Source organism: Pangasianodon hypophthalmus, chromosome 29 (genome assembly GCF_027358585.1).
Source record: "Pangasianodon hypophthalmus isolate fPanHyp1 chromosome 29, fPanHyp1.pri, whole genome shotgun sequence".
NCBI lineage: Eukaryota > Metazoa > Chordata > Actinopteri > Siluriformes > Pangasiidae > Pangasianodon > Pangasianodon hypophthalmus.
The window spans coordinates 12,719,213-12,731,898 of NC_069738.1; the positions used below are offsets into that span (position 1 = coordinate 12,719,213).

The 12,686-nt window shown below is 39.5% G+C and overlaps 1 protein-coding gene across 3 annotated transcripts in view; it reads right to left on the reverse strand.

Moving 5' to 3' along the window:
- grin2da (glutamate receptor, ionotropic, N-methyl D-aspartate 2D, a) overlaps nucleotides 1–12,686 on the reverse strand; it is a 110,874-nt gene that overhangs the window by 39,309 nt on the left and 58,879 nt on the right. For all 3 annotated transcript variants that reach the window (XM_034301704.2, XM_034301703.2, XM_034301705.2), the window contains exon 5: nucleotides 10,710–11,038. In XM_034301704.2, the coding sequence (XP_034157595.1) occupies nucleotides 10,710–11,038 (329 nt within the window). The remainder of the gene's footprint in view (nucleotides 1–10,709; nucleotides 11,039–12,686) is intronic.

Sequence of the window (12,686 nt, forward strand, 5' to 3'; positions counted from 1 at the left end):
GAACAAGAGAGACCAGCGTATTCCTGGCACTCAATGAATATGAGAGCATGAATTAAGTGGCAAAAAAAGAGCATCAGTCAGAGAGAATCAGAATTAGTATGAAAGGAATGAATGAATGAATGAACAAACAAACAAAAGTCAATCGATAAAGGGAACAGATGTGAAAATTAACCCATTTTTAAACAAATGAAGGCAGATCTGTATGTCTTAAGACTAAAATTTAGTATACATAATCATGATAATGACATCTAAAATAGTTATACAGTATAATTAACATTATGCTACACTGGTATAGAAGATAATGCCAAAAAACTAATTTTCAGGTGTGGTGCATGAATGACAAGAATTAATCTAAAGCTAAAAATCTGATTTAGCTAGCAAGCTCAGTAGCGAAGTAATCTGGCAATGTAGACTAGAAAAGATAGCTATCTAGCTGGCTTCATATGCAACAGAATGTTTTGGAAATACTTTGTCACAGCACTGAAAAAAAATAGTAGTAAAGACTAGATTGCTTAAACGTTAAATCATCATTAACCAATTGATGTAGCAAGTTGAAATACTATGAAACAGGACTAATCCTTGGAAAAGGCCATATAGGGAGCTGCCTAGGGCACCATCAAAATCTGGTCAACATTTTACCAAGCCTTCAACAGCTTGCCAAACTACAGCTGCGCTCAAAATGTACCCGGTGCTGAGTACGTGACCAAAGGTTAAGAGCTGAAGCTTGCCTTGGAACCAAATGTGCCCAAGCATACAGAGCCAGAAATGGTCAGGGAGTCATGGAATGAATATTGAATGTTAGAAGGGGATGACTTAGGGGTAATAATGTAGCTCATAGCTGTCTCTGGGCTGTCTCAAAGTAGGATCTTATAATTTATATGATTAAATTCATTTCACAAAGACTGTATTAGAAAGGATTTAACTTTTCATCATATTATGGAACTAGAGCCCAGCTCCACTTGCCATTTACTTAACACCAAAGGTGCCAGAGCTCAACTCTCATATGCTCCCAACCAATTTAACTCCTGCGTATACTGTGATTAAAAAAAAATCAGTCACTGGGTTTTAGGACTTTTATACCATGAAATCACAATTCTACCATTTCTACCACATATTTCTATTTTATAATAGAGAAAATCTGTCAACCATATTGTCTTTCAAAAACACAAAATGGCTCTCCCTTCTTCTCTTTCAAAACCTAAGTCAAACCACACATCTTCCTAGAGTAGTATAAAATTATCTCAATCACCCCACCTCCACCAGTTTACCCTGTATTAGCCATTTATTACATCATTATTTTATCAAAACAACACACTTGTATTTTAATATTAATGCTAGATAGCTTAAATGTCAGACATTTCAGTTTGTATGTATTATTTTACCATTGGTATGAGAAAGGCGCTATCCAAGTATCCAAGTTCTTATTACACCATGATTGTGCAATCAAACTGACACCTAAATACATATGTATATAAGGGATGGAACACAAAAGGAAAGGAAAATTTATGTTTATTACACATTTTTAATAATTCATCAACACAGCTGCCTCGTTTTTCAGTATTCCACTGGTTACAGCTCTTAGGATGCTTCGGAGATTTTTCTCACTGAGTCGCTATGACAACAAGACCTTTAAGCTGTGTTGAAATGCAGAGAATGAGCAACTTGGGATGCCACTGAATAAAAAAAGAAAAATAAATGCTTCTCTACTCCTAACCACAAATGGGAGCTGCTTCCTTCACCTACAATTTGTCTTAGGTTTATTTAGTATTCATATTTAGTAAGATGACCTCTTTCATAAATTCATTTCACCCTACTGTATTATTGTCATTCGGATCAAATTTTTCATGGGATTTTCAAGGAATGGCACTTGATACGTCATCCATAGTTTATGATGGCCTCTGTTAAGTTATTATATTCAGCATACTAGTCAGGACTAATAGAAAAGTAAGCTGGTGTGTCAATGCCCATTTAATGGGATGCAAAGCCAATTGCTAGTAAAAGAAGTTTTTTTTCATGACTGATATTGTTTAAATGTTGTAGAGGTCACACATTTCCCTGTAAACAAATTGATTAAATTGCATCCTCTTTAAAGTAAACACACACACACACACACACACACGTTTAAGAATTTTAAAATCATCACCTCAATACCTCAATCACCGTATGCATATCTTACAGCTTTTACCTTACATCTCTTGCTCTCATGCAGTTCAAATCAAAAGAATCTGAAGAGTGACAGCATCTCTTTTTCAATCTCTCTTCCCGTCTTTTCCTCTTTAGTTCTCTCACCCCCTGCAATGTTGTCATAGCGACACAACCAGTGACATTACATGTGTTCCGCTAATGCCTTACAATGCACGGTGAGCAAACAACACTGAGCAACTTCTATCCAAACATGGACACAACTCATCCAGCATAGACCTTATAATCAGGGTTTTTGAAACATTTTTGACTATGGCCAAGAGAATTTAAAAATAGATCACTGGGTCAAATCCAGAATAATTAAAAACAAGTCAAGGCAGGTAGAAACACCTGACAACATTAAACAAGATCTTAAGGCTCAGAAATGCAGCTTCAAAACATGACTTTTTTATGACTCTTTACAAAGAGGACAAAGGAGAATATACTCGAGAAACAGGAGTGAACAAGAATCAGGAAGCTATGATGCTGGAAATGGAAGTGTTCACAGCAGCTGTCCAGACAAATGGCAATTGATTGTGAATTAAAGGATGGATGGAAGGGTCCCTCTCTGATCATTATGTGGGTGTCTACGTATTTGCACAAGTGTTTGGAAAAAGATATGCTGGATTCTCCATATACGAAAGGAAGAAAAAGGCATATGTAGTTTGGCCTTAGCCCTGTAAGTCTTGTTGTATCATGTGATGAGTAGAGACCTACCACACTCCGCTGAGCAAAATGGGCATGGCTAACACAAAACAAAAGTGACAAAGTGACAGTGTGGGAAATAGCAGAAAGCAGAGATTGATGACAGGGGGGCAGAAAACACAAAGGTGGAGCAGCAGAGGGCAAAGCTGACTGTTTATACATCAGAAACACTGAGAGGGGTTTAATGTTTCTAATAAAGCAACATTAGTTTGGAGATTTGGAGACAGCAGCTTCTCTATCACCATCACACTGTTGTATGAGAGACAGAGACAGAAAAAAGACTCAGAGGCTCAGTGCTGCTTCAGTATTACTGTGTATACTGTTAATAGTTGTAGTAGTTAGTTATCTTATTTGTGCATATTAATAACAGCTCAGTGCACTTTCAGCACCATTCTAGTGTATGTGTGGATACACAGAAAGTTCTTCAAACAGCATTTTCAATTTGAAATGAAGTTATATTACCAGTGTGTGCAAAACTGCACACTACCATTATTTCTGCACCCTGAGGCTTTCAAGCCTTTGATTGCAACTGAAGTAGTGAGTGAATGAGAAAGCACCTGCTTGCATGTGTGGCTAATGGAGCAGTATAACAAGAATCACTGCTAAAAAAGGGGGGAGGGGGGCAGGTTTGAATCCTAACTATTGAAGTTTATTGCTACACTGCTCCTGTTGTTTGTTTGTTTGTTTGTTTGTTTGTTTCTTGTACAGAGGCCCTGAATTGTAATGTAAGATGGAGGCTATATACAGGGTGACTGCAAAAATATTTCATATTTACTGGCAATATTTTTCTTAAAGAACTCTTGACATTTTGGAATGAAACAGCTACCAGACTGAGTTTGGTGCTAAGAAGAACGGATGCAGATAGATGCAGGTCTTTCAATCCCCCATGACGGTTCCGCAACAAACGTTAAGAACATTTCAAGAGTGGCCAACCTTTATGCTTATCTATTTACCAGATTTATTCAAGTTAATCAAAATTGGCTCAGTTACTGAAAATTAGAGAGGGAACAGTGGTCGACCATGAGCAGTTAAATTGGTTGACCTCCACAGTTACCGTGCTTCCACCACAGTGTTACAGTGTTGTAGTGTCATATGTATTAATGTTTTTTCAAACCTATATGTCTGTCTGGTTTGTAAAACATGCTTCTCGTGTAAGGGAAATCAGAGTGCATTTGCATGCATGATGACACATCTGAGACAGCTAGAGGGAGCAGCACTTGGCTGGTGACAGTATGTGATATTTCCCAGCGCATTCTCTCACTGTAACCAATTATCTTATTTGTATGCAAAGTGACAACGAATGTGTGCCCCTTTTAGAGTTGCCTGTGGGGCAGAGATGAGAGCAGAAGAAAAATGTAGGGAAGAATGACAATTCAAATCTGATCAGAGGAGAGACCACGAAGGAGGCCAAGAAAGAGAAAAAGAGAGAAAGGGAGAAAGAGCAAGGATGAGGCAGAAAGAGAAATGGAGTAGAAAGAAAGAGATAAGATATGCAGAAGTGAGGAGGAGAGGAGGGCAGAGGGCACTGGATGAAGGAACAAGAAGATTTAAAAAAAATCATAGTGCACATGCAAAAACAAACCATACAATTAGCATATTGTATCTTTGGAATCCTGACCATTGGTGCAGGTTGTAAGGTGGTGCAGTGACAATTGTACAAAGGGATTGGGTTTGAATGAATACATTATCAAGAGGTGTGGGGATACATGTGCTGCTGAAATATCCAATCAGATCAGCTCTTCAGTGTAGCGGGTGGGGCATGGTTTACCATGGGTCTGCACACGGAAGAGTTTGGGGACGAGGTAAAGGTGCAATGACTGATGTAGCACACCTGAAACCCGTTGTCCCAAGTATATTAATGTGATCTCATACTGTCTCTTTCTCTCTCTTTCCCTGAGCAGTGAGCTGAGCGTGTGTGTGTGTGTGTGTGTGTGTGTGTGCGGCTGTGAGCAGAGCAAAGCCAACCAGAAAATGGCAAGCGAGCTGGAAAACTGCAATGTGATTTGTTTTGAAAACCCTGGGACTGCAGTGCTCTCTAAGTGCCATACTGCAGAGATTGTTGCTCTGCTTTGAAACCAGGGAGCTACTCAGAGAACAATGTAATGTGGACAACAGAGTCCTCGGGCCCACATCATCCTGTCACTGGTCCACCTGCAAGAGCAGCAGCACCTCTTCTCCATCTGCATAATCAACAGTATTAAAGGTACACCAAGACTGCATAAGTGCAGCCTGCAGATTTAGCCCTCCTCAGGAGCCTCATCACCTCTTCCTGGGTCCCTGTTGATGAGCTTCCTTGCACTGACACCCCAGCACAATGTCAAAGCATACCTTCATATTCCTCGAGGCATACCATGGTAGCCCAGCTGGAGGCCTGCAGTTTGCTGCCTGAGAGCTAGTTGGACTACCCCGCAAAGAAGAGAGAAATACTGGCACAGGTATGGTGCCCCAAGGGGAAGGGGATTGCCCAGTAGATGCTATCAGAAGGTGGGTCAGGTCCTCCAGTTCTCTGCAGCTCCAACAGACCTGCCTGGGCCCCACTCCTGTTCTCCTAATGCAGAAGTGCCATGAAGAGCTCTAGTCAGTACTCAAGGGGGTTAATCCCCACCTTTCCTAGCCAGTAATTTTGGGAATGGATTGGCAAGGGTTTATTCAGTTATCGGTTAGACTACATGGATCCCAAAAAGTAGAGTGTTGTGAGGTGTGCTTGACCTTGGGAGTGGACACATTTCATAGTACATTTTGTGTTTCTGTGACTGAGAAGTAGAAAGCAACTGCTCAACTTCATATTTGGGAGATGCGTTCCCTGACTCTCCTCACATCCCTCATTGAGTTAGGGTTGCACGAATTTACTTTCCAATTAATAATAACAATCTGAACAGAGTTAGTCTGGACATTCAAACAGAAGAAACTGTGGTCCAATTGTTGGCCCCAAAAAGTGCAGAGAAATGCTTTCCACATGGTTCATTATAATCCTATAACAAGACACCTGATGACTACATCACTACATCTTTTTATTGGCCAGGCATTTGCAATGATGTAGGTTGATGGTGAGAATCATGCCCTCAGTATGAGCTACTGAATCTGCCAGGCACACCAAATGTGCCATTGTGCCCTTATCCAGATCCCCTTCAACACAGTAGGTATGGATTTCACTGGGCCATTAGATCAGTCAGCACAAGAGTTTTGCTTATTCACATTATATCATCTAAATTATTAAGGAGTAGTTCCTGGATATAATTCAAGAAAGCTGGGAGGACGTTTCAACACCCAGTTAAAAAAAAAAAAAAGTTCCGTACATCCTGGACCTGAGAGCAAAACAACACACTGGACTACTCATCACAGGAGAATTGTTTTTAAGGCCCAGGCCAATGAGACAACTTGCACTGGGAAATAAAGTCCTCACATTACTCACCACTTCTAACTCAAAATTACTCATCAAGTGGCAAGGATCCTTCAGGGTCACACAGTGGGTCGAGGAGGTGACTATGTGGTATTATTGAATGACAGGAGAAGCACATGACAGACCTACCACCGCAATCTCCTGAAACAGTGGAGCAAGGAGTCCCTGTTGCTCTGGAGAAAAAAGATGAAATGGGAATAGAGTGTGCAAAAACATCAAATCCCACCAATCTCAGGAGATCTCTCACTATCCCAGAGGTTGCCAACATGGAAAATGAATTTTCAGATGTGTTTTCTCCCCTGACTGGGTGCACTGACATCATAAGAACACTATATAGATACACCCTCCAACATGGTTGTACACAGCCCATTCAGATTTATTTGAACTTGCCTTTAACAATAGGCATTTTCATAAAGAAGCTTTACAGAAATCCGGTCATAGTTCTAGTCAAGTCCAGGGGCGTTTCTGGAGATTGATCCCTACTGGGGCACAGGTCCCCCAAGAATTTTACGAAAGTACTTCAAAATTTCTAGGTGGATCTGGGGGCATGCCCCCCACCGGGAAGAATTTTTTTTGCAGAAAACAGCACCAAAGCATTTAATTCTGGTGACTTTGGGAGTTGTATGTAAGTATATATGTATGTATTTATTTATTTATTTATTTTCTTTAATCATATTATGTAACATATGTAAGTATGTGCTGCAGATCATTTCATTAGTTTTGCTAAAAGTGCTTTTATATAAACTTTTTTTAGGTATCTGTTTGGTTGATGACTGGTTGATGACAATGACAAACTCCATATTTTTATACCTTGGAACTATGTGTTACTATTTTAATTTTTAAACAATTACTAACAACATTAACTTCATTAAAGCAAGTTAACATTTTAGTTGATGCTTGCCCATACCTAATTTATATTAAAATTCCTGAAATAAACACACACACAGGTTTACACTCTGCTCAAAAAGGACAAGAAAAGAAATGATTTCTTAAAAAACAAAAAACTATTTTTTTGAGGTTACTTTTGAAATAACCTGTACATATAAACATTTTCATTACATTTAAAAACCGCCCTCTCCAATCCTATTCCATCAGAGCCCCACAAACAAATTCATTATGTTTTTTTTACACAAATACCAGCCACAAACGATGCGATTTAGAATTGCCCATCCCTGGTTTAGAAGCTAATTTCAGTTTCAGTGGCGGGCAATTCTGGCCCTGGAAGGCCACTGACGACTAAATCACATCGTTTGAGCAGAATGCCAAATTAGAAGAGATAAGCAACCATTCTTTTAGCAGTTAACAAGCTAACGTTATCAATCAAATCTGTGCCAAGTAAATTAGATCTGGAAAACAGGATGTCATCATTCAACTAAATACAAATTCACATTAACACAGCATAAGCATTAGCCTGGTAGTTACCTCTCCTCAGCTACAATGTCATATTATGAATTATCGTCTGACTGCAAGTCGAAGTTTCCACGGGGAAAAGTGAAGGGAGGAGGATCACAGCGAGGGCGAATGAGGCATATGATTGAAGAGGATGCACAGGATATTTTCGCTTCAGCTGGCATTACAATCAGCCTTCATGTTTTAATAATTCAAATGGTGTAAATGATAACGTTCAATGAATAGGAAAGCCTATTTTCCAGATGTATCTGTATACTGTAATCTACCTCATCAATGATTTATCAGGAAAATTTTACTGGGGCATAGAAAAATTTTATTTGGGCACTTGCCCCAATTAAAAGGGTCTAGTGACGCCCCTGGTCAAGTCATAGTTGATGGCGGCAAAGAAAAACTCCTTTAGAAACCACAAGAAATAAACCTTGCGAGGCACCAGACTCAAAATGGAACCCATACACTTCTAGGTGACACCTGATAGTGTAATGGATATACATCCATTACAACATAGGAAAGAAAAGTGGTTCAAGACTAATTGAGGAAAATGCTAGAGATATGAGTAATAGAGGAATCAAACAGTGACTGGAATATACTCATTGTTCTTGTGCCCAAGGCAGTCAGGGCAGAGCATTTCTGTGTGGGCTCCCATAAGGCAAACTTAGTTGCAAAATCTGATGCCTATCCAATGCCTCATACTGAGCTGCTGGATCAGAGAGGCACAGCTCACTTTTATATTTAATCCTGAATTTGTCAGTGGGCTTTTGGAAGATTCGCTTATCACCAAAGCCCAAGGGAAAATGAGTTTCATCACCCTGTTTACACGAACTTGTCACTCTTCTATTCTGGCTGTTCATAGCGCTGGCTATATTTCCACGGACTGGGTGAAATGTCACCAAAGTGTATATGCCCTGCTAATTTAGATGACATAATAATCTATAATAACCATTGGCAACATCATATGCAGCATATGAGTGTTATGGTATCGGGGCTCCCACTTGGGATACGGGCAGGTGCATCCCCAGCATTTTATGGTGCTGCAAATTATACTTGCATCAGCATACAAACTGAGCCCCTAGCTTGTCAAACCCAGATGAGGCCTGGTATGTTTCATGTCAAAAAGAGGAGAGATAGAAATAGAAGAGTCTTTCCATAACCTTCCTTCGATCAGTTCAGCATTTTCTGGTGACACTTTGAAAAGGATGGCTTTTAAAAAAAGATTCATTTATGGTTCTTTAGTTTAGAACTGATAGAAGTTGTTCCATGGAAGCTTCCTCCATTAAAAGTCAAGTTGATCCACTGATAGCATTTATTTCATATGATTTACAAGAACTATGACAGACAAGAGGTAAGGTCAGCAATTCCCACCTGTATTGGCTGTCAAATACAAATCAAAGGTAGGTGGAATTTTCGGTGTGACACAAAGACGCCATGGCTTCTTAGCTTTGACTTAATTCCCTATGTTGATGTATTTCCTTCTGAACTCAGAGTGGCAGGGGGTTCATAAGTCCTTGTCTGCCTTATGTAATAACCAGTAGCATTTAAGATACACTACATCCCTGCTGCATCAACAAACCTGGCACTACCTTAGTAAGCTAGCTAAATATGGAGAACAGTGAAGAGTTTGACGAGAGTCTTTATCTTACTCTTACTGATGGAGAAGCCCCAACAGTGTATAAAGCCATTTTCCCTCAGCCTGAGGAAACAACATATTCCAGTATTAAAGAGATCCAAGTTGGTAAAACACTTCCCGAGAATTGCCTGTCACAGAGTTGCAATCTCATAGAAATTCCACCCTCTTCCAAATGAATAAAATTCAACCATTTTTTTCTCAACCAAGTGATGGTTAGAAAAGTGAATAGTGTGCGGGAATATGCACAGCCAAAAACATACAGAAAATTTTTGTTTACTGCTCACTAGCTACGACTGCAGCTGTAGAGCTACTACTGTTGACATATATGGTTCTAGATTGCAATTAATAGAAATGAATCATCATTTTCCCAGAAAATAAAATTAAAATTTCAGCTATAGTATCGTACTGGTGTCCATAACACCAATGGACAGGCACAAATAAATCTCTGAAAAAACAATTTTGATCGCAGGGGCACTTTAAACCATTGTTTTACAAACACTGCTGTCACACACTCTTATTATTTATTATTTTATTATTTATTAAAGAAAGGTTTGAAGTTTCTTCCCCCATCAATTCCAAGGCCAGAATCCAAAAAAAGACCAAAAATCGACATGTTTTTCCTACATTTCAGCATGGTGGCAGCTTCATGATAGGACTGTAATTCTGCCTCACTTACAAGTCAGTCTGGATGAACATTCTGCCAAATTAATAAACATAATTTTTTTACAAAATCATCAATAATAAATCATGAACTACATTTGTAATGTTTAATGGAATAGTGACCGTTTGAAATTGTTTTGAAATTTCCCATGTTGCTCATAACTTGATAAATACTGCATGTGGTAGAAGTTCCCATCTTCATTGATATATTCCTTCTAAACAGATTTTATATTAATTTCATTATTCCTTCAGAAGCCAATTCTAACTTCCCATCATGGCAGACCAACTTTATTTTGTATTTAAGTGGAGTAATATTAGACAGTTAACATGTAATTGGTAGAAAAAAGGAAAGTATGTTCCCGCATTCTTTCAACTCTTCCCTTACACTATAATTATGAATTCTCGGGTTGCTTGATGTGGAAAATGACATGATATTCTGGTTAAAATCATCAATTAGTGATCAAATATTTAAATTAATTGAGTCTTGTGAATCAGAGCCAGAAAAACACAAACATGAGCATCCTAGCAGGATTAGGACTGTAGCTTTATATTCTGGCCACTTTCCCAAATAAATATTTGAACTCTCATACTGTTATTGCTGTATCCTATGGGGTTAAATGTGATACTGTCAGCAGACATATTACCATGACAGACTGAAACTGTGATATTGGGTTGTGATATTTCATACCCATATAAAGGACATTCATAAACCATCTCATGCCATTTTACCTGATTCTGTCAGGCACCCTCTGAGTCTGGTTGCCATCAGTCATGCAGTTCCCGGCAAAGCTTGTCCCTCTGGCTCCACCATACTCTCTTCTTAGTGCCATGGCTCCATGCGTCAGAACAGACACGCCTTTAGCAATGCGACGGCGTGGCTCATCTCGCCATCCCTGAGGCCGCACAGTAAACAAAGCCTTAGGCAGACCTTCCACTCCAAGTCCGGAAAGGGCTGGGCCCACAGCAAACCACATGTGTGAAGGAGTAGCCTGGCCTGAGAGCCATGCTGCCCTAAAAATCTGCTCTGCCTCTTCATGCGAGCAGTACAGGAGCCGCACCTATTAAAAGAAATAGAAAGAGCAGCATGGTAATTGCAGTGTTATGGATGTGATAATTGAACTTACTTATATTGACTTACAAAATATCTAATTGCCTGCACAGGCTTCTATGAGACAGTTTGCCTATGTAACCTTTCATGAAAAAGCAAATACATTCAAAATTCATTTAAACATTACTGATACATAGCTGTTTCTCAGTGTCATGGAAGTGAACTGTGGAGACTTCACATTTTGGGGGGAGGACCTTTCTCACAACAGCAGTGATCAGTCAGAATAAATTTGTATTAATTTGCAGTGACTTCCATCTGAGAGGATAAGCAGACCCAAACCATGCCATCAAAATGACCACCCAGCATAAAAGAGCCATCAGACCCCTCACTGTACAGTTCTCATAGTGTACATGAAACAAACACTAACCCACTAGACAGGAATATGGTGAAGGATGACTCATTGGACCATATCACTTTTTTCCACATCTGTAGACCATTGTCTATGGTTTTGTACCTCTGAACTCAAATGTGTATACTTCTTTGTAATGAGGTGTTTATGCACTGCAAGCCTGCTATATCTTTCTCTATGTAGTTGCTAAAGGACTGTTCCTGCTGACAGTCTTATCATGTCCTGCACTGGCATTCTCAGTTACAAGAAGAACAGTTGCTCTTTGGGTTTCCTTACTCAGGAACACCAAAAGGCCCGGAATTAAATATGCAGGGTTTGTCACAAGACGAAAAACATTGGTAAGCCTCAAAAACAGGAAGACCAGATTTGAGTTGGCCAAAAACATGTTCTGGAACACCATCCTATGGACAGATGAGATAATGATCAACTTGTAATGTACCATAGTGATGGGAGAAGGGAAGGGACTGCTCATGAGCTAAAGCATACATCCTCATCTTATGATGTGGGCATGTATGACTGCCAATGGAACTGGTTCCTGTGTATTTATTGATGATGTGGCTGGTGACAAAAACAGTAGGATGAATTTTAAAGGTATAAGAATATATTATCTGTGCACCCAAAGCATACATTGAACCCAAGACCTTTTAAGGCAAAGAAGTATAATGTTCTGCAATGGCCAAGTCAGTCAAATGACCTGAACCTAAATGAGCACATATTTCAGTTGCAAGAACAAGCAGAAACTGCTCACATCTGCAGTAAAGACCTGGCAGTGCAACACCAGGGAAAAACCCAGCATCTGGTGATGTCTATGGGTCCCAGACTATGACTATGTAGACTATGTCTATACATAGACTATGTCTATGGGTCCCAGATGATTTGGATGAAAATACCCTCAAATTAAAGCAGAAAGTATGCACAGCCATACATGCCTATGCCATAAGACTACTTCTTCACAATTACAAATTGGTTCAGGATTTTACAAAGTACTTCATTCACACATGCATGGAAAACTGAAGGAACATTTCCAAGGCCAGAGGACATGACTAAATATTCATAGTGTCTGGACATCATTATAAAAGCAGTCTTCTATTCATCACCTTCATGAATGAGGTTAAATGCACTGCACAAGGCTAATTTTGTAAAGATTTTGGCTGCTCTCACCTGTTCAAGGGATAAAGGCACAAAAGGAAGCGAGTGGCTGTATTTCACAGTTGCAGTATTCGTTTCCTGTAATCAATGCACGGCCAAA